Consider the following 15,163-nt stretch of genomic DNA (forward strand, 5'->3'; position numbering starts at 1 on the left):
TTTTTTTTTTAACAAATTTTTTCCTCAGTTTAGGCCGATATGTATTCTTCACATGTATTCTTCTCCTCCTCAGTTTAGGCCGATATGTATTCTTCACATGTATTCTTCTCCTCCTCAGTTTAGGGCGATATGTATTCTTCTACATATTTTTGGTAAATATCGCAATAAGCGTATATTTTTTGGTTTGCGCAAAAGTTATAGCGTCTACAAAATAAGGGGATAGATTTGTAGCATTTTTATTATTATTATTTTTTTTTTTTTTACTAGTAATGACGGCGATCTGCGATTTTTATCGTGACTGCGATATTGCGGTGGACATATCGGACAATTTTGACACATTTTTTGGACCATTCACATTTATACAGCGATCCGTGCTATAAAAATGCATTGATTACTGTATAAATGTGACTGGCAATGAAGGGGTTAACCAGGAGGGGGCGCTGTAGGGTTAAATGTGTTCCTAAGGAGGGATTCTAACTGTAGGGGGAGGGGATTCACAAGGGGAGGAGACCGATCGGTGTTCCTCTGTACAAGGAACACACCATCGGTCACCTCCCATCTGACAGGATGTGGATCTGTGTGTTTACACACACAGATCCACGGTCCTGCTCGGTTACCGGGCAATCGCGGCCGCTGGTCACGCGCACCGGGACCCGAGTGACGCGGCGGGCGCGCGCCCCCAAGGGATCCTGGAAGGCAGCGCTGTCATATGACGGTGGCCCAGGATAACAGCTGCACCGTTCCGCTGTCATATGACGGTGGGCGGGCAGCAAGTGGTTAAAAGCGCTTATAAACCAAAACACGGGTACCGCGTTTCGCGTCTGAAACGTGGAAATCTTCGGCGTCTGAACCCATTTTTTTGCTTTCAAACAAACGCTGTTAAACGCAACTGCCTAAAAACGGCAATAAACGAGACTGTGTACATGGTCACATAGGATAACATTTGAATGAGTTCAGGGGCAGTTTAAAAAAGTGTCCAGCTGTCTCTGAACGTATGTTTAGCAGGGTCCTGTGTACATTGGGCCTTACACAGCAAAGGATGTGCAGCTCCACTGCTCTCTTAACCCTGTATGGCTCAAAGTGGAAGCTGGAGTGTGACCACTGTCACTCCTAACTGACCCAGGATCTGCAGGGGATCAGTAACGGAACTGCAGAGAGCCTGTTGAAGCAAAGGACAAGTTAAAACTGAGTACATAGATCAGAATTCAGCTGGGGCTGAATTTTTGATCGGTGTGTAACCCTCTTTGTTATATCCACTTCTGCTGGAAATCCTCGTTCAATTGGCTGTTTGCAGCCAGACGGCAGCAGTGCTGATCAGTGCATGCTGATAGGGGACAATCCCTGCTGTCAGAATACAATGTCCCAGTGAGGGGGGGTTCCCACATCCACCCCACTTGTGTAGATGGAGGAATCTGTCAGGCACTTGCTTGAGCCCCATCTCGATCCAGCAATGTGCACAAGAGCACTAGCTCTCTAGTGGACGTTTTGTTTATAGTGCACTTTAATAGTACTTTGCACTGTGTGATCTGCAGCACTGACTGGGAGTTTGGTAGTAACTCCAAAACCAATGTGCAATTATGTGCAAATGAATATATATATATATATATATATATATATATATATATATATATATATATATATATATATATATATATATATATATATATATATATAATTTTTTTTTTTTTTTTTTTTTAAATGGGCAAAGCTCTGTGCCACCCTTCCTGAATTAAGAAGCTGTTGTTCATTTGTTTGGATATACCTCTGCTCAAATTCAGATTTTTTTTTTTTTATTTTACATAGGAAGTTCATCCACATTGAGGAATGAGAAGGAAAAGTGTTTTCCAGAAACAACTTAAAGGATCTGTGAAACACAGGGAGGTGTGAAAATGAAATATTGATATGTCTAGAGACATGTACTTGAAAGGATATTGCTTATGAAACTTGTCTTTTCAGCAGATATGGTGAAAGCCTTTGGATGTTGGGAGTGCTGTATCTTGTGATTTAATGTTGAAGTATTTTTTTTATTTGTTGCACATACAGGTTAATTTCACATAGGTTTTCTTTACAAAAAAATTACTCTAAGGCACATACACATTACATACATCCTTGTATTTTCTGTCCTTCAGTTAAGATAGTTGTCCAAGGGGTTTAACAGTTTTGTGGTTATTTCCATTGCATTGTCAGAGAGCCCATACTCTTAAGTGCCTAAAATGTATTTGATATATATTCTTACTAAGTTACTTTTAAAATGTAATTCTAGTCAAAATCAAATGACACATGATAGTCTATTAGCAGCATTGAAGTAGAACTAAAGGCATTTTTTTATCCATTTTAGAGCAAGGGAGGATTATAACCCCCATCAGTTTTTTTTTTTTTTTCCCCTGAGGTTTGTCATGAGAACTAGTGTCCCTATTGGTAGATTTCCTCTTGTGTTACTGTTGTGGTGTCAGCCAAAAATTTGAGGTTTTCTTTTCATTAAATCTTCGATAACCGTAAACAGGACAAGCGTGGGTGAATCTCTCTAAGGGGGGCACAGACAGCAATAAAATCTGACACTGGTAATAATCCCTCACCACTCCATCCAAAACTTCATAAAAAAATGCCTTTAGGTATACTTTTACCTTTTACCACAGCAGTCTTTATTTTCCCCCTGTAACAGTTTTATTATCTGGTGATCCATCCAGTAAGTCTGTTCTTAAAACGGTATTAAATCCAAATAATGTAATATATTGCAGCGTACCAATCCTTAGAAGAAGTGGCTGCATTAGTTGTTTTTTTTCGGCCTTTCCTGCATTAAACGCAGGCACAGCAGCCCATTTATTCGTTACTTGCTACTTGTCACAACAAGCATACCAACTGCAAAAAAGGGGCAATTATGATTGTGAAATGCTCCAGCTCAGCTTCCACCTGTACTATTTAATATTCACCCAGGGCTATAGGCATATTAAACACGTTTTAAAGCTCCTCCCCATATATGTAGGCATTGCCCAGGGTTCTCTTGATTGGTTCAACAGTTTGGGGTTTTTGAATTTGGGATACGCAGCCTGTATGCATGCTTTACATCTTCAGGAGTCATTGGTTTAGATTTGTTGTGGTTGTGCAATGGTGTGGGCAACATTTTCTTGGCACAGATTAGATCCCTTAAAATTGAACTTTAGGTATGGATTTTTTCCATAGTTACATTTGTCCAACTTGGACCATTGTAATTATGTATGTGCCATACTTGCTCGATCCCTGTGGAAGCTGACAAATCACTGTAGTAGGCACTGCTACTACAGTGATCACTGCTGGGTTACGGATCCAACCCTGCTATGTAAAAAAATGTTCTACTTACCACCTCTGTGCAGTTAGTTTTGCACAAAGCAGCCTGGACCCTCTTCTTCTCGGGTCCCTCTTTGCTGCTCCTGTCCCCTCCCTCCTATCAAGTGCCCCCACAGTCAGCAGCTTCCTATGGGTCACAGCTACGTGTGTCTGTTCAGACATGGAGCCCCGCCCCCTCTCTCCCTGTTGGCTGACTGATAGCCGCGGGAGCCAATGGCACCACTGATGTGTCTCAGCCAATCAGGAGGAGTGTCCCGGACAGCTTAGACGATCATGGACATCGCTGGAGAGGGAGGGGTGGGGCTCAGTTAAGTAATTAGGGGGTGCTGAGGTGGTTGCTTGCTACACACAAGTGTTTTTTTTTTTTTTTTTTTTTTTTTTTTACTCTTCATACATAGAATGCATGAAGATAAAAAAAAAAAAAAACCCTTCCATCTTTACAACTCCTTTAAAGTAGTTGTTTGCACATTCCTGTATGTTCAGTACATGCTATATACCACAGATGGACAAATCTCCTGCTGTGCCACTTGTATTGTGACAGATTTCCATCGGGTTCCTTCATGGCCAATCATGTAGCAAATTTCTGCCGAATCAGAAACTGATTGAAATCTGCATAGTGTATAAGACAGCTGTAGAACTTCCTTTTAGTTTAGGGGCAAGATTTTTGCATTTATAACACATTAATTTCACTGCTTAGCTCTTACAGGACTGAATCCTATTCCAGCCTGCTGTTTTAGTGGCCATTTAGAGGAGGGGTGAACATCACCCACTTAGGTTCTAATGCTGCTAAGTTACTGGGCCTTGTTTATTATGGCCAAACTTTCTGTACTGTCCCCACAAAGTTACCAATCGCTCCCAAATCTGTTCTGTAAAATGGTGCCTGATTGGTGGCTATGGGAAAATTAGTACTTGGCCTAGCTTGTTATACTTCAGCAATTTCCTAGTACAGTATAGTTATTGCCATTCTCTAGATTTCACTGTCATGACTTTAACGTATCATTCCTTTTACATTAAAAAGACTTCCTTAATTTGTCTACTGTTATGTTTCACGTAATCTAACCCAAAGACTTTTTTTTATCTTACTCAGAGCTTCCCATCAGATGAAGGCTGGCCTTTTGCTAAATATCTGGGAGCATGCGGAAGAATGGTGGCTGTGAATTATGTAGGTGAAGAACTTTGGAGTTTCTACAATGCTCCATGGGAAAAGCGTGTGGACCTTGCATGGCAGCTAATGGAAATTGCTGAGCAGCTCACAAATAATGACTTTGAATTTGCACTTTACCTCTTAGATGTCAGCTTTGACAACTTTGCAGTTGGACCTCGAGATGGAAAAGTAATCATCGTTGATGCTGAGAATGTCTTGGTAGCTGATAAAAAATTAATAAAGCAAAGTAAGTGTACCTCCTATAATGGCACCTAATATTTCAGGCTTTTTCACGGCCAAACTCCTGAATGACATCTATTGTCCACCCATGCAAGTATTTGCAAGGGTAGGAAATCTATGATGATTTGGATTGGACCTTTACCCAGTTGATTGTGTGGTTCTGTTAAGAGGGCCTGGCATCCTTTTTTCCTTCTGTATTTCTTCAAGTGTCCTAGAACCAAGGGGGAGTGCAGGTTAGCAAAAAGTGAGTTAGGATTTCACAGCTCATGTCCAAAGATAACCAACAAAACCAAATATATCTCCTGTGTTTTTGTATGCATTCCAAGTGGGAGACAAAGTAAAACTTGTCAAACAGCTACATTTTTCAATGTCAAGTATGCTAGCTGCATTACAAAGAATGTGCTCATATTTACGTATTTTTGTATAACAATATGTATGTAGAAAATATCTGTAAAAAATATTTTATTTTATGAAACTTTGCATTTATATCATTAATGTAATCTTTCCTAACATACAACACTGAAAGGGGCACATACCATGCTTTTGATCCACACATGCATTGGCTGTAATCCTTGTTCTGAGGCATCAGCAGTGAGTAATTAACATGATTGGATTGTTATTCTAGGGAAAAGACATGAAGCAATGAAATATTGGCGTGTAAAAATACACAGGCAAATTGGCACAAAACCTAGCATGGTTAGTTACATTTTCAGAAAAGCTGGCCAGATATCTTGTCGGCTTGCTTCTAGATTATGCCCATATTTGTCATGTCCTGTGAGTTCACCAGCTGCTCTTCTACGAGACAAACATGATTGATCGGTGAAGTTCTACAGATTAATCTTTTGCTTTTTGCCCCATGTGTTGAGAATGATAAACTGCTTTCTTTCTCTAGCCATGTTTTGTGGAGCTGCAACCTTTTTACAAGTAGCTTTTTCATATACGTAGACTTTTTTGCGTCTCATCTTATCCATTTATACACAATACCTACAGTGCCTTGCAAAAGTATTCACCCCCCCCCCCCCCCCCCCCCTCTCCGGCTTTTACCTATTTTGTTACATTACAGCCTTTTGTTCAATGTTTTTTTTTAATTGGAATTATATGTGATTGATCAGAACACAATAGTCTAAGTTGGTGAAGTTAAAATTTAGAAAAATATATACACAAAACTATTTTTCAGAAATAAACTGATAATTGGCATGTGCGTATGTATTCACCCCCTTTGTTATGAAGCCCATAAAAAGCTCTGGTGCAACCATTTACCTTCAGAAGTCACATAATTAGTGAAATGATGTCCACCTGTGCGCAATGTAAGTGTCACATGATCTGTCATTACATATACACACCTTTTTTGAAAGGCCCCAGAGGCTGCAACACTTGCGCAAGAGGCACCACTAACCAAACACTACCATGAAGACCAAGGAACTCTCCAAACAAGTAAGGGACAATGTTGAGAAGTACAAGTCAGTGCCGGTTCACACAGGGGCGGCACGACTTGCAGGTCGCCTCAGTGAGGCGACTCCTATTAGAACGGTTCCGTAGCACAGAACGGGAGGCGACTTGTCAGGCGACTAGGTCGCCTGACAAGTCGCCCCTGTGTGAACCAATCCTCAGGGTTAGGTTATAAAAAAACTAGAAAAGCTACAATTTCTGGGGAAATTGTGTGAAGTGTTCTTGCCTCCACCAGTAATCTACAACTGGAGTGGGCGGAGTAAATGGGAGGAGTGGCTTGAGTAACTGTTGTGTGGTTGGAGTGGCTGGAGTAACTGTGGAAAGGTTGGACTGGGCAGAATAACTTTATGGAGTGGGCAGAGTAACTGTTTGGAGTGAGTAAAGATAGTAAACATTACGCTAACCAATTGATTGATCAAATTTAAAAAGTGCACATGACAAGCTTTATAGAGTGAGAAATGCATTTCAACTTTTATTTATATAGCACATTTAATTGCAACGTTGTTGCCCAAAGTGCTTCACAGTTACATTAAAACATATGTTTTTAAAAACATTAGCAGCATTATCAAGCCTAGCAGATGAAGGTATGACCACATGCATTTGGGGGGTCTCGGCATCTTGACGTAGAATGGAGGTGAAGGTGTGCTATCTGTTTGATAATCAGTGTTTACAACCACTGTTTCCTGGCAACGCTCATGCCGGCTCTAAGCGTGTTCACAACCACTGCTCAAAACACAATACACAGGATCATGATAGCTGTAATAACTGTGCAGTACTTCAAACAGTCGTATTTTAAAAACTATAAATCCTACGAAGAGCTTTATATTGTGAGAATCACAAGACCCAGACCTAGATTTTGATGCATAGTATGTCTCAGAAATATTAAAAATGGAGGTAGGGGGGGGGGGGGGCGTGTCCGGATGTAGTGGGAGAAAGACGTGTTGCTCAGGAGCTCCGCCGATCCTGATCTAATCCGTCGCCATCCTGCATGAAATACAACCTGGAGAGCCTCCAAATGCTCCCTAACAGTTACCGGACATCATCCTCACCAGCCCCAGTGGAAATTGTGGCCGATTGTGTCTCCATCGGGCCGTGGCTGACATTATACCTCAGAGACCTGCCGCCATCTTGAGGCCTACGGAGCCTCCGTCATCCCCGGGCTGGAGTGCCGCGATCCACGGGGTGAGAGGCAGCTGAATAGCACACATAGCTGGAGGTTGTCCCTGGGAGACAGCTGGACTGTGTGGGGGGCCTGAACGGCCACCTGAGAATCCATACAAGCTGATTCCGGGCGCCCGCGGCCTGCTGATCCAATCCATCGCCATCCTGCATGAAATACAACCTGGAGAGCCTCCAAACTCTCCCTAACACTCACCGGACAGCATCCTCACCAGACCCAACGTAAATTGTGGCCGATTGTGTCTCCATCGGGCCGTGGCCAACATACCTCAGAGATCCGCCGCCATCTTGTGGCCTACTACAACAGACACATCCTCCACGCTCAGGTACTGTGCCCCAGCAATACTGTACTGTCTTCCCTGTGCCATCATCTGTGCCCCAGCAATACTGTACTGTCTTCCCTGTGCCATCTGTGCCCCAGCAATACAGCATTGACTTCTCTGTGCCCCAGCAATACAGCACTGCCATCCCTGTGCCATCATCTGTGCCCCAGCAAAACAGCACGGGGCGTGTGAGACAAGCCAGACGTGCTGCTGTGGAGCTCTGCACATCCTGACTCAATCTACAGCCATCCTCAGCAGTGAACATTCCAGTGAGACTCCAGATCAGCCCTATAGTTTCCTGGGCACCCCCTGCATCAATCCCAGCCCAAATTGCGGATCCTGGCCGGTGGTGTTGATACACAGCCCGCGGCCGGCTCCACACAGCAGTGACCCGCTGCCATCTTGTGGCCTACGAGGCCACATACATCCTCCGTGCTCGGGTGCCCCGATCCACGGGACGAGCGGCGGCATCGTCATCACCCGCCTGGAGCAGCTTCTCCGGTGAGGGTGGACTTGGGGTGGGCCATCGGAGGGCCGCCTGAGGGTCCCCGGAGACAGGCTCTCCGCACCCGCGGCCCGCCGCCATCTTGCGGCCTACAAGGCAGCCTGCATCCTCCACACTCGAGTACCGCTATCCGAAGGACGAGCGGCAGCCCCACCCTCATCCACCTGGGGCAGCTCCTTCAGAGGGGATAGTCCGGGAGAGCGTCATTTTGAGGGCCGCGTGAAGATCCCTGAAGGCTGATTCCCCACACCTGCAGCCCATCACCATTTTGGGGCCTATAAAGCCAGTAACATCCTCCCCAGCCTGGACACTGTGATCCGGCCATCCTTTCCTCCTCCCCTCCTGCTAGCATCCCTGTGGGGGAAAGATTGAATCATACTGCAGCTGGGGAGTGGATAATCTGTGCACATCCTCCATCCTACCCCGTGGACCCCAATACCTACCCACAGGCCCCCTAGGAACCTCCTTCATCGCGGGGCGGACCTCGGATGGGTCACCCTAGGACCCGCTACACAAAATCTGGTCCGAAGGCCTCTCGTACCCCCCCACCGGCTAACCAAATCCTCTACGAGGCGGCCCGCTGCCACTATGGCGGCGAATTCGCAGGCGGACGCGGAGCCGGGGGCAGCGGAAATCCTGGCGGCCATTACAGCGTGCAAGGTAACTCTGACAACCAACATCGACTTCCTGACCATAGATGTCGGTCTCATCCGTCAGGATATGGACAAATTCCGGTCCCGTATCGCAGGGGTTGAGGACAGAGTCTCCATGGTGGAGGATACAGTCCGGGCAGATTCTAGGGAGGTGAGGGCCCTGCAGCTCCAAGTGAAGGCGCTCCAGGAGCGTGCTATAGACACTGAGAACCGCCTCAGGCGGAATAACATCCGCATACTTGGATTACCTGAGAGAGCTGAGGGTCCCAGACCAGCTGAGTTTACAACAACTACTGTCCACTCTGTTCAGCCTGGGTGATATGCCTCCCACCTTCGTAGTGGAAAGAGCCCACAGGGTCCCACCGCTCCCTCCAAGACCAGGGGCCCCTCCTCGCCCCTTCCTGCTGCGGCTATTAAATTACCGCGACCGGGATCGCATTCTGGCAGCAGCGCGCGCCATGCCTGAAATTAAATATGAAAATACCAAACTGCTCTTTTTCCCGGACTTCTCTTAGGAAGTACAGCAACGCCGCAAGTCCTTTACGGATGTGAGACGTCAGCTCCGAGAAAGGAGAATACGCTTTGGTCTATTATATCCCAGCAGGCTGCGTATCACTGATGGTGACAACACGCGTTTCTTCGACACCCTGGAGGCTGCTGCTGCATGGCTAGATACCTGCTGACAACATACTACCATGGAACCATAGTTGATTACAACATACTGGGAGCAGCTAACTATCACAATCCCCCTGAACAGGACTACCCCCTGTCCCATGTTGACTCACAGTATTACACACCATCCATCCCTAGGTCTTTTCTCACTGCTCTAATTCACCATTACCCCAATTGGTTGTTCAACGCCCTTTGTTACATAATCTACCATCCGCTCCTGACTGCGGAGCTCCAACGGCAACCACCAATTTTGTTTTTCCTCTTCTTTTTTTTTTTTTTTTTTAACTGTGCTACTGTCTGGAACCTGCTTCCCCTACCTAAGAGCTTCCACAAGTGTTGGAACACAACACTGAACTGTTGCTAATTAAAGTTTAAGGGTTTACTGTTTTTGAGTTTTGGGTATAGGCCAGATCTGATCACTCCCCAAATTTTCTGGTGATGTCATCAGATGAGGGCAGGTTTGACACCTCAGTGTCATCACGGGTGTTGTTTATCAGTGTTATATCTATTCATGTTCGTTTGTCTATTTGGTCTTCCATAGTTCATGATTCCACCTGGTACAGGCTCCCTGGGTCCTTGCTGCTCCTGAGCTGTGCACGTGCACCTGCTTCACTCCTCCTTTCTTCCCCCGCCAGACCTCCGCACAATGACAGGACGTGACGCCCCCACCTTCAGTGCGCTGTCCTGGAATGTCCGGGGGCTCAATTCTAAATTTGAGAGCGGTACTCCTTCAAGTACCTCAAATTGCACTCCCCGCATATAGTAATTTTACAGGAAACGCACCTTATGGGCAGCAAACTACTGGCGCTGAAAAAGCCATGGATCCAGAGAGCCTTCCATGCTTCCTATTCCACATATGCTAGAGGGGTCACAATCCTGATTAGTAAATCCTTCCCATGTGTGATGGAACATGTTCACACTGACCCCCAGGGTAAATATGTACTAATAGTGTTCACTGTCTGGGGTGTCCGGTATATTGTAGGTGTATACATCCCCCCCCCCCTCCTTTTACCTCCTCCACCTTATACACCATTCTAGAGAAAATCACTCCATACTGCCCTGCTAGACTGTTATTAATGGGTGATTTCAACGCCATTCTGGCCCCGGACCTGGACAGACCTACCCCCCCCCCCCCCCCCCCCAAACAATTCTCTACTGACTTGCTCTCATGGGCAGAGGCGCTAGGTGTATCTGAGGTGTGGAGATGGAAACATCCCATGACCAGAGCATACTCCTGTTTCTCCAATACACATAAAACTTCCTCTCGCATCGATCTCGCCTTTGCCAACCCGACTATGCTGACGGATGTACTTGATGCCTCATACTTGCCCAGCGGACTCTCAGATCACTGCCCCCTACTCCTTACCGTTCACTCCCCGTCCTCCCGTTCCTCCTCCCTTTGGCGCCTGGGGACCCATTGGATCTCTCATGCTGACCTGACAGACACCATTCCATCACGCTTAGTGGAATACTGGGATCTTAATACGGGATCCTCCTCCACAGCGGTGACCTGGGATGCCTTTAATGCTTTTACCAGAGGGCAATACTTTTCTTCTATTGCTGGGATCCGGAGAGAACAAGCGGCTACCACTACTGCCCTACAGACCACTGCGCAATCCCAATCAGACATCTATGCAGCTGACCCCACTGACGCACACTTTGACTCCCTCAATGCACCGAAATGTGAGCTACATCTCCACCTCACCGAAGTTACAAGACTTGACCTTTACCGCAACAAACAACGGTTCTTTGAACAAGGAGACCGCAGCAGTCGCCTTCTGGCGATGCTGGCACAACATGACAGACCCCTGACGGTGATCTCTAGTGTGGTGTTCCCTTCGGGAGGGTCGGCCTCTTCCCTGCCAGACATACTTGAAGCCTTCCATCAGTACTACAGCTCTCTCTACTTCAGTGCTACCATCGGACTTCCAGTCGCGGGACCTCGCACTTTGGCTGGACCCCTTGGCACTTGGCTGGTTGTCTGATGGGGAGAGAGAATCCCTAGTGAGGCCGATTACCCCGGAGGAGGTACTGAAAGCGATTAGGTCCTTTCCCGCGGGAAAGTCTCCGGGTCCAGATGGACTAACCATTGAGTTCTACAAAACTCATGGGGACCTATTGGCCCCCAAATTGGCCCAGCTCTATTCCCAACGTTTGACTGATGGTGCCCTCCCAGCTTTCATGGGCCATGCCCATGTCATTCTCATCCATAAAGTGTCTAAAGACCCCACATCCTGTGCCTCCTACAGACCAATCGCCCTACTTAATACAGACTTCAAGATCCTCACCAAATTACTAACCACGAGACTACAATCCCTACTACCATCTATCATTGAGACTGACCAGACTGGTTTCATGGCCAATAGAGCGACAGACGTTAACTTGAGGCATCTGTTCACCAACATACACGCACAACATCTCAATGAAGGATCTAGAGTGGTGGCCTCCCTGGACATTGAGAAGGCCTTCGACACGGTCGAGTGGCCTTTTCTCTGGGAGTTCCTCCGCAGGATGGGGTTCCCCCTGATCTTCATTGAATGGATGAAGGTCCTCTACCGTGACCCCACCTCAGCTATTAAGCTGGGAGGGGGCCTGTCACAGTCCTTCCATCTATCCAGGGGCACGCGGCAGGGCTGCCCTCTCTCTCTTGCCTTATTTGCCATCGCGATGGAGCCACTTGCGGAGGCCCTTCGCACCTCTCCTCACATTAGGGGACTGCGGGTTGGCTGGCTGGAGGAGAGGGTCGCCCTGTATGCGGATGACCTCCTACTCTTTCTCAATGACGCGGGTCCATCACTCGAGGGAGCCCTACAGGTCCTCAACTCCTTCTCCTCTGTCACGGCCTCAGGGTTAACTGGATAAAATCTCTCCTGTTCCCCGTGGATCCTGCAGCCCGTGACACAGCTCCCACGGACATCCCTCTACAATGGGTCGAGAATTTTAAATACTTAGGGGTGGTGGTCTCCAGGCAGGCTTCTGAGTTCTTACCCCTCAACTTGTCCCCGGTGGTTCAGGAGACTCGGCAACGGCTGAAGGCGTGGGAATCGTTGCCTCTTTCACTGTTGGGATGCATTAATTTGTTTAAAATGAAAATGCTCCCCAAATTTACATACTTATTTCGCCACTCTCCACAGTGGGTTCCTAAATCCTTTTTCATACGACTACATCACCTCCTCGCCTCTTTCCTATGGGGGTTCCAATTCCCCAGATACAGCTGGTCAACACTGATACGCCCGACCTCCCAAGGTGGCTTGGCGTGTCCGGATCTATACAAGTACTATCTGGCCGCCCAGCTAGTAACAGCTGCTTGGCGGCTCAATCCGGACACCTCCAACCCAGGTCGAGACGGCAGTGCTGGGATCCCTAGAAGCGCTCAAATTTTTGCTTTTTCGAGGCCCTCGAGCCCCTTATCCACTGACACCCTCCATGCGCAGCACACTGCGTCCATGGGGGGCAGGTCTCAAATCTCACCCAATCCTCCCCTTTGGATAAACCCAACCCTGGAGCACATCTATAAACTACCTGAGCCTCATGCCTGGACCAAATTTAACATTAAAACGGTTGCACAGATTATCTCCAATCAATCCCTAGTCCCGCTCTCCAAACTAAACTCCGATTTTAATATACCACAGTCCTATTTTTTCCGATTCCTTCAACTCTCCCATGCCTTCAGTCACCAATTCTCCAACTTCCCTCCTCAACTAGTCCAATCTTCACTGGAGGACCTTCTTAGATCAGATTGTGCGAAAAAACCCACTTCTCAATTATATTCACATCTGACTGTCACATCCCTCCCGACTATGGAAAAGCTAAGATCTAAATGGTCCCATGACATCCCCAATTTTGACAACAATGACTGGGATGACATATGGGATTTCCCATTTAGCTCCCTGGTCTCTCTGAGAGATCGCCTGATCCAATTCAAGATAGTCCATCGGGCATATTTTACCCCTCACAGACTACACAAAATGAACCCCGACTCCCCTCCCGGATGTTGGAGATGTGGTGGAACTCCTGGGGACTTCACCCACATCTTCTGGACCTGTCCGGCAATTGTCAGATACTGGAGGGAGATATTGGACTTTATCACACAAATCACCTCTGTGCCACTACAACCATCAATGTCAATCTGCATACTAGGCCTGGTAGAACAACTAATTCCTACGGTGGCGGGACGCACACTGGTGGGATTGCTCCTGTTATATGCCCGTAAAGCTATAGCCCTTAGTTGGCACAAACCAACCCCCCCTCCTCTCTCCCTGTGGAAACAATTAACAATAGCTTACCTCTGTATAAAGACACATATGACAACAGAGGCTGCCCCAACAAATATAGCAAAGTCTGGTCCTAAGTGGCTGGCAGATCCCTCCACCGCTTCAGAGGCCTCTCAGTAGACCCCAATCACAAAGTAGCTCCCAAGCGGGTGCCAGGTGTACACAATCTACAATATGCTATTTTACCATGTACAACTGCACATAGCACCACCTCATGACCCAGTAAACTGTACCGCTATGACTGATTTCATATATTTTTCATGAATAAGGTGACAGCGTGATTCCTGCAAGGATCACATAGACATCATATTAGACCAATGTATGTTTAACTGTTTGTTCTCTTTATCTGTTTTTGTTTCTCTTTTTAAAAATCAATAAAAAGATTTTGAAAAAAAAAAAAAAAATGGAGGCACAGTCGCAGTTTAGATATTGCTCTTCAAATTTGAAGTGGCTAGAGTGGAGTTTCAATGAATGTCAATGGACGGCGTGAGTCACAAACAAATGGTCATATTGTGAAAACTATCAGGACTATGGCTTATCCGTGGACATGTTTAGTGGCAGAAGGGATAGGTGAACGTTTTGATATAAGATTTGTGTAGGTGGGTTTGAAAATGAGGGAGTGGGGGCAGTTTAGAAATCATGTCCTGATTTTTCAGCTTTTGTCACCTCCCACTCTAGTTTTGAACATTTCGCCATTCATTCCTATGGGACTAATTTCACCACAAAAACGACGATATTTTGTGAACCATTCGGTGAAACGTTCTACATAGTGATAGCACACCAATCGGGAACAATCCGCACGTTTCGGTATATTACTGTCTATATAGCGTAAAAGCTGTGGGGAGGAGTTAGGATGGTAAATTTGGCTATAAGAATAATATATATGTGAAATAACAGTAAGTGGTCTTGCTATGCAAGAACACTTAAATATCCAAATCTTTGATCCCTAGGAGCACCCTCAAATCTATCATAACCAAATGGAAAGAACATGGCACAACAGCAAACCTGCCAAGAGATGGCCACACACCAAAACTCACGGTCCGGGCAAGGAGGGCATTAATCAGAAAGGCAGCACAGAGACCTAAGGTAACCCTGGAGGAGCTGCAGAGTTCCACAGCAGAGACTGGAGTATCTGTACATAGGAAGCCAATAAGCTGGTCAGAGTTGAGGGAAAGGATGGATGGTGCTAAATACAGGGATATTCTTGAGCAAAACCTGTACCACTCTGTGTGTGATTTGAGGCTAGGGCGGAGGTTCACCTTCCAGCAGGACAATGACCCCAAACACACTGCTAAAGCAACACTTGAGTGGTTTAAGGGGAAACCTGTAAATGTGTTGGAATAGCCTAGTCAAAGCCCAGACCTCAATCCAATAGAAAATCTGTGGTCAGCCTTAAAGAT

The 15,163-nt window shown here is 46.4% G+C and overlaps 1 protein-coding gene across 1 annotated transcript in view; it reads left to right on the forward strand.

The window, feature by feature from the left end:
- Positions 1–15,163, forward strand: part of DIPK2A (divergent protein kinase domain 2A) — a 79,649-nt gene that overhangs the window by 43,031 nt on the left and 21,455 nt on the right. Inside the window, exon 2 of the mRNA XM_073625892.1 lies at positions 4,412–4,715. Coding sequence (XP_073481993.1) covers positions 4,412–4,715 — 304 coding nt within the window. The remainder of the gene's footprint in view (positions 1–4,411; positions 4,716–15,163) is intronic.

Source organism: Aquarana catesbeiana, linkage group LG04, assembly GCF_042186555.1.
Source record: "Aquarana catesbeiana isolate 2022-GZ linkage group LG04, ASM4218655v1, whole genome shotgun sequence".
Classification (NCBI taxonomy): Eukaryota; Metazoa; Chordata; class Amphibia; order Anura; family Ranidae; genus Aquarana; species Aquarana catesbeiana.